Consider the following 12,997-nt stretch of genomic DNA (forward strand, 5'->3'; position numbering starts at 1 on the left):
CCCCGGCAGAGCTCGGAGGGCCCGGCCCGGGAAGCCCAACCCCCACCGCGGGGGGACCCGCATCCCCCCGGCCCCCACCGGGGCTCTGCTGCCACCGGGACCCCTCAAAAACACATCCTGGGGAGCCCCTGATGTCCCCCCGAGGGGCATCTGCGGCTCAGATTTGGAGTCCTGCAATCTCCAAACATCCACCCCCTAAAACCCCAAACCCAGGGACCCTGCCACGGGATATTTGGGGCGAGCTCCCCCCTCCCTGGGCACCTGCAGCATGGCGGACGATACTCCCAAGGGCGCTGTGGGTTCAGGCAGCGCTGGAGCCGACCAATTCCTCCTCTCCTGTTCTCCTCCTGCTGCCACTCCGCCTCTTCCTCCCCCCATCTCCTCCTGCCCCATTCTGAACCCCGAACGGCGACGGCGGGGTCAAGGAAAGGGCGGGAACTGTGAGGGGAAAGGGGCGGGGTCAAGGAAAGGGCGGGAACTGTGAGGGGAAAGGGGCGGGGTCAAGGAAAGGGCGGGAACTGTGAGGGGAAAGGGGCGGGGTGAGGGACAGAGCAGGAATTCTGAGGGGAAAAAAGTGCGGCCAAGGCGACACACGGTCCTAAAAGGGCCTGGTTTGGTCTAGAATCACAAAAGGGACTAAAATTGCTCAGAGGGACTGAAAATCCACCCTAAACCCAACCACATTTGGCTTCAAATCACCCAAAGAGGCTTGCAATCCCCACAAAGTAGATTTCCATTACACAGAAGGGCCTAAAAACCACCCTAAATCCATGATTTGGCCTTAAGTCAGCCAAATAGTGGTAAAATCATCCAAAGGGGTCTAAAATCCAACCAAGGAGCCATAAAACTGCCCAAACTGGTTGAAAACCCATGCAAAAATGCCCCCAAATAAACCTTAAATCTCACCCAAGGGCATAAAATCCACCCTGAAAATACCTGGTTTGGCTTAAAATCACCCAAAGGGACCCAAAGTCCCCTGTAAAAACCACCAGATTTGTCCTAAAATCACCCAAATGTGTCTAAACCCCAACCAAATAGGCCTCAATTCATTTAAAATGATCTAAAATTCACCCTAAAACTGCCCTGCTTGTCCAAAAATCAGCTGAATCAGACTAAAACCCACCAGATTTGGCCAAAAATCATCCAAAGGTTCCTAAAATCCATACTAGTAGTCCCCCGTTTTGCCTAAAATCACCTAAACTGGCCTAAAAATCTCCCTAATCGAGACTGAGACTGAGATTGAGACCATAATCAGCACCAGAACCGGCACCAACACCGAGACTCAGACCAACACCGGATCCAAGACTGGCACCGCTCTGGTACTGGGACCGAGAATGAGATTGGCACTGAGAGCACTCCGGGACCAAGACAGGCAGTGGTACCGACACTGGGACCGGCACTGATCCGAGACCGAGACTGAGGCCGGGACTGAACCCGGGCCTGGCACCGAGACTGGCACCCCTGGAGTGTGTGCCATGCAGGACCAGACAGACTGGGATCATGCGGACTGGCACCTTGTAGGCTGGGATTGTACACACTGGGATCACACGGACTGGGATTTCACAGGCTGGCAGCGCATGGATCAGAACCACAGAGACTGGGATCATACAAACTGGGATCATATGGAGCGGGATGGCTGCAGCGGAACGACGCGAACCGAGGCGGTCCCGCCCGGCCCAGGGCTCCCTCCCAGTCCCGCCCGGGTGTGCGGCCAAAACTGCCCGGAGCGAACGCGGCGGTCCCGGAGCGATCCTGGAGCCAATCCCGGAGCGATTCGGGGTCCGATCCCCGTCCCGGTGCCGCCTCCAGTCTCAAGTCTCAGTCCCGGAGCGCTCCCGGTGCTGATTCCGGTCCCGGTGTCGATCTCGATCCCGGAGCGGTGCCATTCTTGGTGCCGGTGCCGGTTCCCGTTCCACTCCTGGTCTCAGTCTCGGTCTCGGACTCGGTCTCGGAGCGTTCCCGGTACCGGAGCCGGTGCCGGTCTTGGTCCCGGAGTGCTCCCAGTGCCAATCTCAGTCTCGGTGCCGGAGCAGTTCCAGTCTCGGTGCTGGTTTCCGGTGCCGCTCTTGGTCTCAGTCCTGGGGTGCTCCCGGTCTCGGTTCTGGCCGCAGTCCTGGAGCAGTCCTGGAGCGCTCCCGCCGCCGGTGCCGGTTCCAAAGCATTCCCGGTGCCGGTCCCAGTGTCGCTCTTGGTGTCAGTCTTGGTCCCTGCACCGGTTCTGGTGCCGGGTTTGGTCTCGGTCTCGGTCCCAGTGCCGGTGCCAGAGCGGTGCCGGTCTCGGTTCCGGTGTCGGTCTCAGTCTCGGTGCTGGTGTCGGTTCTGGTGCTGATCTCGGTCTCGGTGCCGGAGATTTCAGACCCTTTTGGGTGATTTTAGGGCAAAGCGAGCCCTTGTAGGAGGGCGCGTCCCCTTGGCCACGCCCACTCTCCTCCTCCTTCCCGCCCTTTCCTTGACCCCGCCCCTTTCCCCTGCCAGGCCCTGCGCTTTCCCTGAGCCCGCCTCATTTCATTCCTTCCCTGCCCTTTCATTGGCCGCAGCTCTCTTCTCCCTTGAGCCCCGCCTATCTGCTGGCGCGTTGTCTCCGGCGCATGCGCAGACTGCTCGGAAGTTGCTTCCCCGGAGTGCCGCCATCTTTGCTCCTGGTCCCCCGGCGCGGCTCCCGCGTGCCTGAGACCTACGGTGGGGCAATGGGGGATCTCTCGGGGATCCTGAGGGGTCTGAGTGGACCTGGGGGTCTCTCTAGGGGATTTGGGGGGGTCTCTAGGGGATTTGGTGGGTCTGGGTGTCCCTAAGGGGTTTGGGGGACGGCTATAGGGGCTCTTTAGTGGTCTGCGGGGGGGGTCTCTAGAGGGTCCAGAGGAGTCCGTAAAGGGGCTCGGGGGGTCCCTAAATGGAGTCGGGGGGTTTCTAGAGGGGCTTTGTGGGTTTGAGGGGTCTATTGGGATCTATAGGGGTCTGAGGGAGCCTCTAGCGGTTTCGGGGAAGTCTGGGGGTGTTTGTGGGTCCCTATGGGGGATTTGGGGGGGTCTAGGGGTCTCCAGAGAGGGTCTGAGGGAGCTATAGGGGATCTATGGGGGATCTATAGAGGGTCCAAGGCGGCCTGGGTGTCCCTGTGGGGGATCTGGGGGGGTCTCTAGGGGCTCTGGGAGTCCCTATAGGGGATTTGAGGTGGTCTCGGGGTGCTCTAGAGGCTCTATAGGGGTCTGGGGGAGCCAATAAAGCGTCATTGGGCGTCTGCGGGATCTCAGCATCTCTTTAGGGGAATTCTGGTATCCTTCAAGGGAAGGTTTTTGGAATTTTGGGCTCTGTATGGGGATTTCTTGGGGTCTAAATGGGGAAATTTTGGGTTTTCTATTGGGGAATTTTTTGAATTTTGAGGCAAATGCAGGAATTTCGGGAATTTCAGCTCCAAGGGTGGGAATTTTGAGATCTCTAGAGTCTATTTGGGGGAATTTTGTATCCAAACATGGGCAAATTGGGGAATTTTAGGTTCAAATGTAGGAAATCTTGGCAATTTGGATCCAAATGTGGGAATTTTTTTCCAGAATTCCTCTTCAAGTTCTTGGTGATCAGCAGCGCCAGCACCAGCAAGTGCTAACTGCTGCAGCCCTTCATCAAGAGCAAGTGTAGGAAATTCTGGGAATTTTTAGGGATTTTGGGAATTCTGGGCGAAATTTAGGAGATTGGGGGGGTGGGGGGTGTTTAATATATTTCTGGGCATTTCAAGGTCTTCGTTGGTTGGTTTTGTTTGGTTTTTTGGGGTTTCTTTTGTGTGTGTGGTGGATTTTGTCTTTTGGGGTTTTTTTGGTTTTTTTATCCTCTGGATGTTTTTTCTTTAGTTTGGTGAATTTTTTGAAATTTGGGGATTATTATTGGCATTTTTAGAGGAATTTTCAATGTTTTCCTTTCTTTAGCCCTTTTAATGCTCTTTTCATTTTTTGTTTTCAATTTCGCTTTTTTGATGCAATTTTGGACAATTTTTTCCTATTTTTGGAATTCTCTGTTCCTCCAGGCTCTCCTACATCCTGCAGCATTTTGGGGCATTTCCTGTCACTTCTAAGTCATTTGGGGTCACTTTTGGGCCATTTTTGTGGCGTTTTCTATCATATTGGGTAATTTGGAAAAATTTTGTCTCATTTTGGGTACATTTAAAGGGGAATTTTGGTCTTTTTTTGGGCCATTTTCTGTCATTTTGAGCCGTTTTTGTAATTTTGAGTACATTTCTAGTCAGTTTTTGATCATTTGGGGCCATTTTCTGCCACTTTTTGGTCTCTTGAGGGGTGTTTTTGGTGACTTTTGAGCCCTTCTTTGCTGGCTTCAGTCCCGGTCTCAGTCTTGATCTCAGCGCAGTCCAGGTCCCAGTGCCGGTAGCGGTGTCAGTCTTGGTCCCGGAGTGCTCCCAGTGCCAATCTCAGTCTGGGTCCCAGTCCCGGAGCGGTGCCAGTCTCGGTGCTGGTTCCGGTGCCGGTCTTGGTCTCAGTCTTGGTCCCAGTGCCAGTTCTGGTGTCAGTTACGGTCTTGGTCTCAGTCCCGGTCCCGGTGCCTCTGTGGCGCCGGTCTCAGTTCCGGTGTACTGGTTCCGGTCCTGGTCCCGGTCCTGCAGCGGTGCCGCTCTCAGTTCTGGTGTCAGTTCTGGTCCCAGTCTTGGTCTCGGTGCCCGTCCCAGAGCAGCGCCGCTGTCGGTGCCGGTCTCGGATTCGGTGTCGGTCTCAGTCTTGGTGCTGGTGCCGGTTCTGGTGCTGATCTTGGTCTGGGTCTCAGTCCAGGTCCTGGAGATTTTAGGCCCATTTGGGTAATTTTCGGCCAAAGCGTGTTGCGTTGTGGTTTTTGGGAGTGGAGCTGAAGCCCAGAGCCGATAAGCCTCTGCGGTGGAAAGGCCGCTTGGGGAAGCTCAGGCGAAGCAGTCAAGCTCACACATGCACACACGCCACGTGGGCAGCTCAGCAAGGAGAGGCCAGAAGGCCTTTGCACTGGATCAGTTCCAGCCAGGTTTATTTCCAGAAGCCCAAGGGGAATCCAGATTGGAAAGGGGAGCACGTGTGCCGGTCTCCAGCTCAAGTGTGAGCTTCAGCAGCCAAAGACCTTGAGGCACGGGGGCAGAGCAAAGGGCAGGAAAGGTCAGTGTCCTGTAGGGAAAACGGGGCCAGTCCCCGGGAACCCCAAACCAATGGAGACACAGAGGAAAGGAGAAACCAAAGGGCCAGGGGAATCAGGGAGGGGAGAAACTGAGGCAAACCATCGTGTCCAGAGCCCCATTGGGAAGTTCTCTGTCTCAGGCTGGGCAGGTGACTCTATGATCTGTCCTGCCAAGGCCAGGCCCTAGGTATTATGGCAAGGGGCTGCAGGGACTCCACACTCAGCATGATTCCAGTTGCTCACAGCCACTCCCAGTCAATCCCAGTATGATTCCCATCACCCTCAGTGTGATCCCAGTTCTTCCCAGCATGGCTGCAGCTGTTCCCACTGTGATCCCAGTATGATCCCAGTTTCCCCTGGAATAGTCCCAGTCCCTCTCAGCATGGTCCCAGTCATGCCCAGTTGCCCCCAGTGTAGATCCAGTCACTCCCAGTTTCCTGTAGTGTGGTCCCAGTCATTCCCAGCATGATCCCGTCTGTTCCCAGTGTTGTTCCAGTCCCCCCTGCATGTTTCCAGACCCTCCCAGTATATCCCAGTTGCACTCAGCATGCTCATAGTCATTCCCAGTCACTCCCAGTTGCCCCAGTAAGGCTCTAGTTACCTGAGAATGATGCCATTCTTTCCCAGTTACTCCCAGTCACTCCCAGTATGATCCCAGTTGTGATCTCAGTCCCCTCAGCATGGTTCCAGTACCTTCCAGTTGATCCCAGTTGCTCCCAGTGTGTTCACATTTTCCTGCCACCATGGGCCCAGCAGCTCCCAGTAACCCCAAGTGAGGATCCAGTCACAGCCACTGTAATCCCAGTGGCTCCCAGGACGATCCCAGTGGGACCCGTAGTCACTCCCAGTATGGTTCCAGTCAGTTCCAGTATGATCCCAGTGAGTCACACTAAAATCTCAGTCACTCCCAGTATGATCCATTGCACCCAGTCACCCCCAGTATGGTTCCAATCATGGCCAGCACCTTTCCAGTCTCTCCCAGTCTGACTCCAGTATGATCCCAGTCTCTCCCAGTACTATTCCAGTCACTCCCAATATGATCCCAGTATGATTCCAATCACTTGCAGTCTAATTCCAGTCACTCCCAGTGCAATGCCAGTGGCTCCCAGTGTGATTCCCAGTTGTTCCCTGTCAATGCCAGCATGACCCCAGTAGCCTCCAGTATGATTCCAGTGACCCCCTGTCTCTCCCAGTATGTCCCAGTCACCCCTTGCATGCTCCCAGTCACTCCCACTTCATCCCAGTTGCTCTCAGCATGATTCCAGTTGCTCACAGCCACTCCCATCCTTTCCCAGTATGATTCCCATCACCCTCAGTGTGATCCCAGTTCTTCCCAGCATGGACCCAGCTGTTCCCACTGTGATCCCAGTATGATCCCAATGTCTTCCATCAAAGTTCCAGTTGTTGCCAGTTCCTCACAGTATTATCCCAGCTGCCCCTGGAATAATCCCAGTCCCTCTCATCATGTTCCCAGTGACTCCCAGTTGCCCCCAGTGTAGATCCACTCACTCCCAATTGCCTGTTTTTTATGGATCCCCAGATGCCCAGTGACTTCTAGAGATGCTCTTGGGCAGAGAGACCTTCAAACTCAACGTGCTCATCCCTTGTTCTCCCCCCAGACAGGATTTCCAATTCCCAAACCTTTGCAGGATGGAGGAGGAGGCTGTGAGGAAGAGGAAGGTGCCCCAGGACAGCCAGGCAGGTGAGGAGGAAGTCAGTGCCCCTTTCCCCCTCTCTCCTGCTCCATCTCCCAGCCCAGCACGGCCCCCGGCTGCAGGACAACCCCGCAGCCGACGCCGTCCTGCCGGGGACGCACTGAGGGGATCTCCTTCCCCTTCCCTCTGGCACGGAGGCAAATCCCATCCTCTCCTTGTCCTTCCTCCCCCAGACAAGGAGCTGAGCATGGAGACCAGGGAGGACAAATCCCCACGGCAGATCCTCGTGGAAGAGGCCGTTTTGAGCGGCTCCACGGGGCAGGAATCCAACGGGGAGGAAAAGTCCTGGCGATCCCTGGTGAGAAGAGACTGCAAAAGCAGATCACGAGGATCTGAGGAGGAAAGAGCCACCCTGTGCCAGGAAGGCGGCCAGAGATGGAGCCAGAGCTCAGACCTGGTGGTCCATGAGCAGCTTCATGATGGGGAGAAGCCCCACAAGTGCTTTGGGTGTGCGAAGAGCTTCAGCTGGCGGTGCGACCTGCTTCGCCACCAGAGGATTCACACAGACGAACGGCCCTACGAGTGTGGGGAATGTGGGAAGAGCTTCAGGCACAGCTCCAGGCTGATCTATCACCAGAGGATCCACACTGGGGAGAGGCCTCATGAGTGTGGGGAATGTGGGAAGAGGTTCAGCCACAGCTCCAGCCTGATCTGCCACCAGAGGATCCACACTGGGGAGAGGCCCTATGAGTGTGGGGAATGTGGGAAGAGGTTCAGAGAGAGCTCCAACCTAACCCAGCACCAGAAGATCCACACTGGGGAACGGCCATACAAGTGTGGGGAATGTGGGAAGTGCTTCAGGCACCGTAGCCACCTGACTGTACACCAAAGGATCCACACTGGGGAGAGGCCCTACAAGTGTTCCGAGTGTGGGATGGGGTTTCTGACCAGCTCCCAGCTCCTTGAACATCAGCAGACACACACAGAGGAGAGGCCCTTCCATTGCCCCGACTGCGGGAAGGGCTTCAAGCACAACTCCAACCTCACCAGCCACAGGCGCATCCACACCGGGGAGAGGCCCCACGAGTGTGATGTATGTGGGAAGAGCTTCATACGGAGCGGTGACCTGATCCGCCACCAGAGGACCCACACTGGGGAGAAGCCTTATGAGTGTGATAAATGCAGCAAGAGGTTCCGCACGAGCTCCAAGCTCCTCGTGCACCAGCGGATTCACACAGAGGAGAGGCCCTTCCGCTGCCCCGACTGCAGGAAGGGCTTCACTCAGAACTGCGCCCTTGTCAGACACCGGCGCATCCACACTGGGGAGAGGCCCCACGAGTGTCCCCAGTGTGGGAAGAGCTTTTCACAGAGGTCTCACATGACCCAACACCAACTGAGGCACCAGTAAGGGAAGCCCTGTGAGTGCCCTGAGTGCAGGAAGAGCTTTGTGCACTGCTCCAGCTGCGTCCCCCACTGGAGGACCCACGTTGGGCAGAGCCCTGGTCACCCACATTCCCTGTGATCCATGTCGGGAAGACACCTGGCTGGTTATCCTTTTTTTTTAGGCGTAATTTTTTTCTCCTCTCTCTTAATTTGCATTCCAGAAGCCAAGAGAGATCCATCTGTCACCTCAAAACCACTGAAATCCCACTGAGAACAACTCAACCTTACCCCAAAAGGGCTCAATCCCACCTCAGAATGGCTTGTTCCCACCTCAGAAAAACTCAATCCCACACCAAACTTACTCAATTCCACAGCTGCCAGGCTGAGATGGGGCTGGAAGGAGATTGGGAGAAGTGGGATCCAAATTTGGAGCGGTGGGATCGGGATTGTGCATGGCTGGGTGGGTGGGATGTATTTGATAGTAAACCACTTGTGTGGTTATAATGTGGGGCCAGGTCATGTCTGTCACCCTCCCTTACAAGGGGGGCTGAGATCATCTCCATTCCTGCTTACCTGGGGGATGGGCTGGAGGTGCTCTCTGTGGAGCGGAGTTTCTGGTGGGGCCTCTGCAACCATCATTGCCAGGTGGAAAGAGAGGAGAGGAGAGGAGAGGAGAGGAGAGGAGAGGAGAGGAGAGGAGAGGAGAGGAGAGGAGAGGAGAGGAGAGGAGAGGAGAGGAGAGGAGAGGAGAGGAGAGGAGAGGAGAGGAGAGGAGAGGAGAGGAGAGGAGCTGAACGCGGTTCCGCCCGCTCCGTTCCGCCGGTGCCGCCGCCGCCGCTTCCCAAACCCTGTGTAAGCCCCGCCTCCCTTGACGACAGCCAATGGGCGTCCAGGAACAGCCTGAGGGGCGGAGCAAGCGGCGTTCCACGGTGTGAACCAACAGACAGGGGGCGTGACCAGAACACAACCGAGCGATCTGATTGGTCGGGAGGCGGAGGGTTCTAAAAGGGGCGGGGCTCGGGCCCGGGGTCACCCCGGGATTTTGGGAGCAGCTCCAGGTGTCCCCAGTCCCTCTCCAGCTCTCCTGGAGCCCCTTCACGCCCTGCAAGGGGCTCTGAGCTCTCCCTGCATCCTTCCCTTCTCCAGGGGAACATTCCCAGCTCTCCCAGCCCGGCTCCAGAGGGGCTCCAGTTCCTCTGGGCTCGCCCCAGCAGCTCCCATCCTGCAGCTGGGCTCTCACCTGAGCGGGGCCCAGGGGCAGAATCCCCCCGCAGCCGCTGCCCACGCTGGGGCTCAGCCCAGGGCACCTTTGGCCTCATGTCCAGCCTCTCACCCACCCGCACGGTGCCCATGGCGGGAGCTGTGCAGGTGACATCATTGACACCAAATAAACCATCTCGCCCTGTTTCTTTTATTTTTTAACTCGGTCCTGGTCACTCTCAGTTATCATTTTTGAGAATCGCATTTCTTTGGCAAGGCGAGGGCTGGCAGAGCTGTGCAGGTGCAAACAAAAAAGGATGAAAACCTGCAGAAATCAGCCGTGGGAAAAGGGTTCCAGCAACTTTGTGATGCTTTGGGGGAATTTCAGCCTTTGGCACTGGTTACAGGTGCATCTAGGGCGGCTCAGTTATGCTGGGCTGGGGTCTCTGGGGGTCCCAGCCCCATCCCAGGGGTGCCCAGGCAGCTCCCTCAGCATTCCTGTCGGGATAGCTGCTCTGGAGCAGGGCAATCCCCTCCTGGCTGGAGAATTCACTGAGGACAGGGACAGGAGCTTGGGAAGGGGCTTCAAAGTCAGGAAAGTGGGCAACTGGGGGCTCCTCAGTGCTTCAGCACCCTCCTGCCCTGGAGAGGGAATCCTCCAGGATTCTGGGGCTCTCCGCGACTGTTTCCCTTGGAAACATGGAATTCTATGGAATTCTATGGCATCTGTCGTCATGCTGGTGTCAGAGGAGCTCACAGCCCCAGCCAGGCGAGCGCATTTCTGCCTGGCTGCTGCCTTTGGACACGGCTGGACGGGGCTTGGAGCACCCCGGGACAGTGGCAGGTGTCCCTGCCACGGCAGGGCTGGCACTGGGTGGGCTTTAAGGTCCCTTCCAACCCAAACCATTCCTGGATTCTCATGCTGGGGAGCCCCACAACACCAGGACACAGCCCCCAACTCCAGGGAATCCGTCTGGGCAGGGAACGGCCCGAGTGACAAGGACCTGGGTGGCCACGTCACGCACGGCCCTCAGCGTTTATTCCAAACACCGGCTACAGCTCCAGGGACGGGCACACGCCATCGGATCCCGCGGATCAGGCCAAGAAAAAAGGCAGAGCATTGGGAAATCTCTGCTTGGCTGCCACAGCCCCCCTTGGGCACTTGGAAACAGCTCCCACCATGCCGGTGCCAGCGTGGAAAATCCTCCCCAGTCCTCCCCTGGCCCAGGGGCCACCGAGGCTCCCCCAGGGACCTGTCCTGGGTGGGAATATCCTGGAAAGCCGCAGGGATGGACTCGGCTCTCCCGGATCCCGGCCAGGAGGGCGCTGCCATCTCGAACCCCGAGTCCCCAGAGCGCCCCCCGATCCAACCTCCCCCTCTGCGGACCCCTCTGGGGATGGCAGTTATTAAAGAAAGGTTGGATTCAAGTGGGTTGATGGCACAATTACATCACATTTAACCCAGCTCTTGAAATATGATCAACACAAGCTGATATTGTAGTGAAGTATTTTGGTGATTCATACAGGTTGTTTTATTTTTTTGCAGAGCCATTCTTTGGCTTGAATGTTTTCAAAGCTCTAATTACCTGTTGTTAAAGATGCTGTTGTTAAAATCCCTCTTTTTGTCGGGTACCGCCTCTGCTCCTTCCTAGGAAATGGCAGCCGGATCCATGAGGAGGAGGAGTGACATCAGAGCTTGTATGCAAATAAGAGGACATCTTGCACAGCTCAGCAAAGGAAACCCCTAAAACAGCGAGCCACCACGGAATCAAAGGATTTAAAGAACACTCCTGGCTGAGGAACTGAGAAAGATAAAGATTTTAACGCACTAATTTCATAAGTTACTAAGGGTCCAGGCCATTAGTTATTAGCAGTTAGTAGTTAGTTGTGGGTATCCTCTGTTCTATGTATCAATGTTATCTGTTAGTTATCTGTTTAATGTACTGTTGTACCCTAAAACCCAATCGTAAATGCACTGATTCTGTGGTTCGAATGTTACATTCATCCCGTCCCGTACTTTCCCTGCACCCCTACCTTAGTCTGTAAGCCCTGCTGCTCTCCGAGACACCGCCCACATACCAGCCTGCCCATCAACTTGGGGGCCTCGCCCACTCCTCGCCTGCTCTGGGCCTGTCACCGCCTCTATGCAAATCGAGTATAGCCGGAAGTGAGTCTAGAACCAAGAACCGCTCCGAACAGCGAGCCCGATCAAGACCCGGAGAAACGGAATGCAGCGCTGAGTGGGGAAAGAGCCAAGGTAGCTGCCAGTATCATCTACAAACACCGAGAGGAGTCGCCATAACCTCTGAAGTCCCTGCTAAGAGTCACCCCCCTAGACATTCGAGCCATCAGCGAGCCTAGGGACTCCCGTGAGGCGTGGCTTCCGGCTCTGCGACGACAGCGGCGCAGATCCGACGTGACCTCCTCCTCGGCGGTGTCCGGCTGGTGCAGCGTGGGCAAGGGCATCCCTACCCCGAGCCGTCCCTCTGCTGAAATCACTAATAAAGGCATTAAAAGGAGATAACATCGACTCCTGCCTATTTATAACAATTTTGGGGGCTCGTCCGGGATCGCCACGCCCAGAAGAGGACGAAGAAGGGAAGGCGCCGCCCATCTTCGAACTCCTGGGACAGCTGGCGAACATCGGACCCCAGCAACGAGGGACGCAGCATCGAGGAAGACAGCGCCGAGGAGCGCCGGCTGGTAAGTATAGCCGGTGGCGGGAGTGGAGGCGAGCGAGTGTGGTGTGAATGAGACGGGGGCCGGCAGCTCGGACCTCCGAAGTGAGTGTGGACCCCTTAGTACCGCGGTTCCGGGACTCCCGCGAGGGGGCCGGCCGGGAACAGGGGGAAGCGAGTGGAGCCTGAGCGAGTGAGGCGCCTCCAGGGGCATAGTGGGCCCCCCTCCGAACGGGCGGAGGAAACCTAGGGTGTGAGTGGCCCGTGTGAGGTTGATAGGCAACTGGTAGGAGGCCCCACTAGGGATCCCCCCCCACAAGGGTAGTGGCTGGGCCCTGAGGGCGGGTCAACAGGCTACCCGGGGTAGTGGCTGAGGCCCTGAGGGCGGGTCGGCAGGCTACCCAGCGAGCAAGGGCGGTAGGAAGCCCGTAGCGCGGCGGCTGGGGTCCTAAGGGCGGACCTACGGGCCGGCAACGAGGGGGTGCGCCGCTGATTTGGCGTAGGGTAGTGGGACCAAGAGTGCGAGCCTTACACTGGGCGGGGGTAGCTCAAAGGGGAGTTATGCTACCGGGTGTAAGGGACCTGCCCTGGCGGGGGTAGACGTGCAAACCGGACGGGAGTGTTGGGCGGGGGGTACCACTAGGGTACGCTACCGGACACGTTGGGACCGTTGGGCAGAGGCGTCTACGCTATCCGGGGGCAGCCCACCGGCGGGCGGACAGGACGCTGTCCCGGGTCGGGGTGTGTGTGGTTAGGGAATTACTGAGGTGCGGGTAGTTCAAAGCTAGGGACAGAGTGAGTGTCGCACCGCGACGCACTAATCCTGGCTGCAGGCGGTGCCTGATACCTTGGGCCCCGGTCCACCGGCCGTCTGCGGGGATTAGTTTAGTGTGGCGTCGTGAGTAAGAGAGGGACAGTGGCTGGGCCCTGAGGGCGGGCCAACAG

General features: G+C 56.9%; 1 protein-coding gene across 1 annotated transcript in view; it reads left to right on the plus strand.

The window, feature by feature from the left end:
* LOC120747746 (zinc finger protein 345-like) overlaps positions 1-8,843 on the plus strand; it is a 20,883-nt gene extending 12,040 nt beyond the window's left edge. Inside the window, exons 4-6 of the mRNA XM_058424342.1 lie at positions 5,089-5,117; positions 6,760-6,838; positions 7,025-8,843. Of these exons, the coding sequence (XP_058280325.1) occupies positions 5,089-5,117; positions 6,760-6,838; positions 7,025-8,199 (1,283 nt within the window). The 3' untranslated portion in view covers positions 8,200-8,843. The remainder of the gene's footprint in view (positions 1-5,088; positions 5,118-6,759; positions 6,839-7,024) is intronic.
* Positions 8,844-12,997: the final 4,154 nt, after the last annotated feature.

Source organism: Hirundo rustica, unplaced genomic scaffold, assembly GCF_015227805.2.
Source record: "Hirundo rustica isolate bHirRus1 unplaced genomic scaffold, bHirRus1.pri.v3 scaffold_189_arrow_ctg1, whole genome shotgun sequence".
Taxonomy (NCBI): Eukaryota; Metazoa; Chordata; class Aves; order Passeriformes; family Hirundinidae; genus Hirundo; species Hirundo rustica.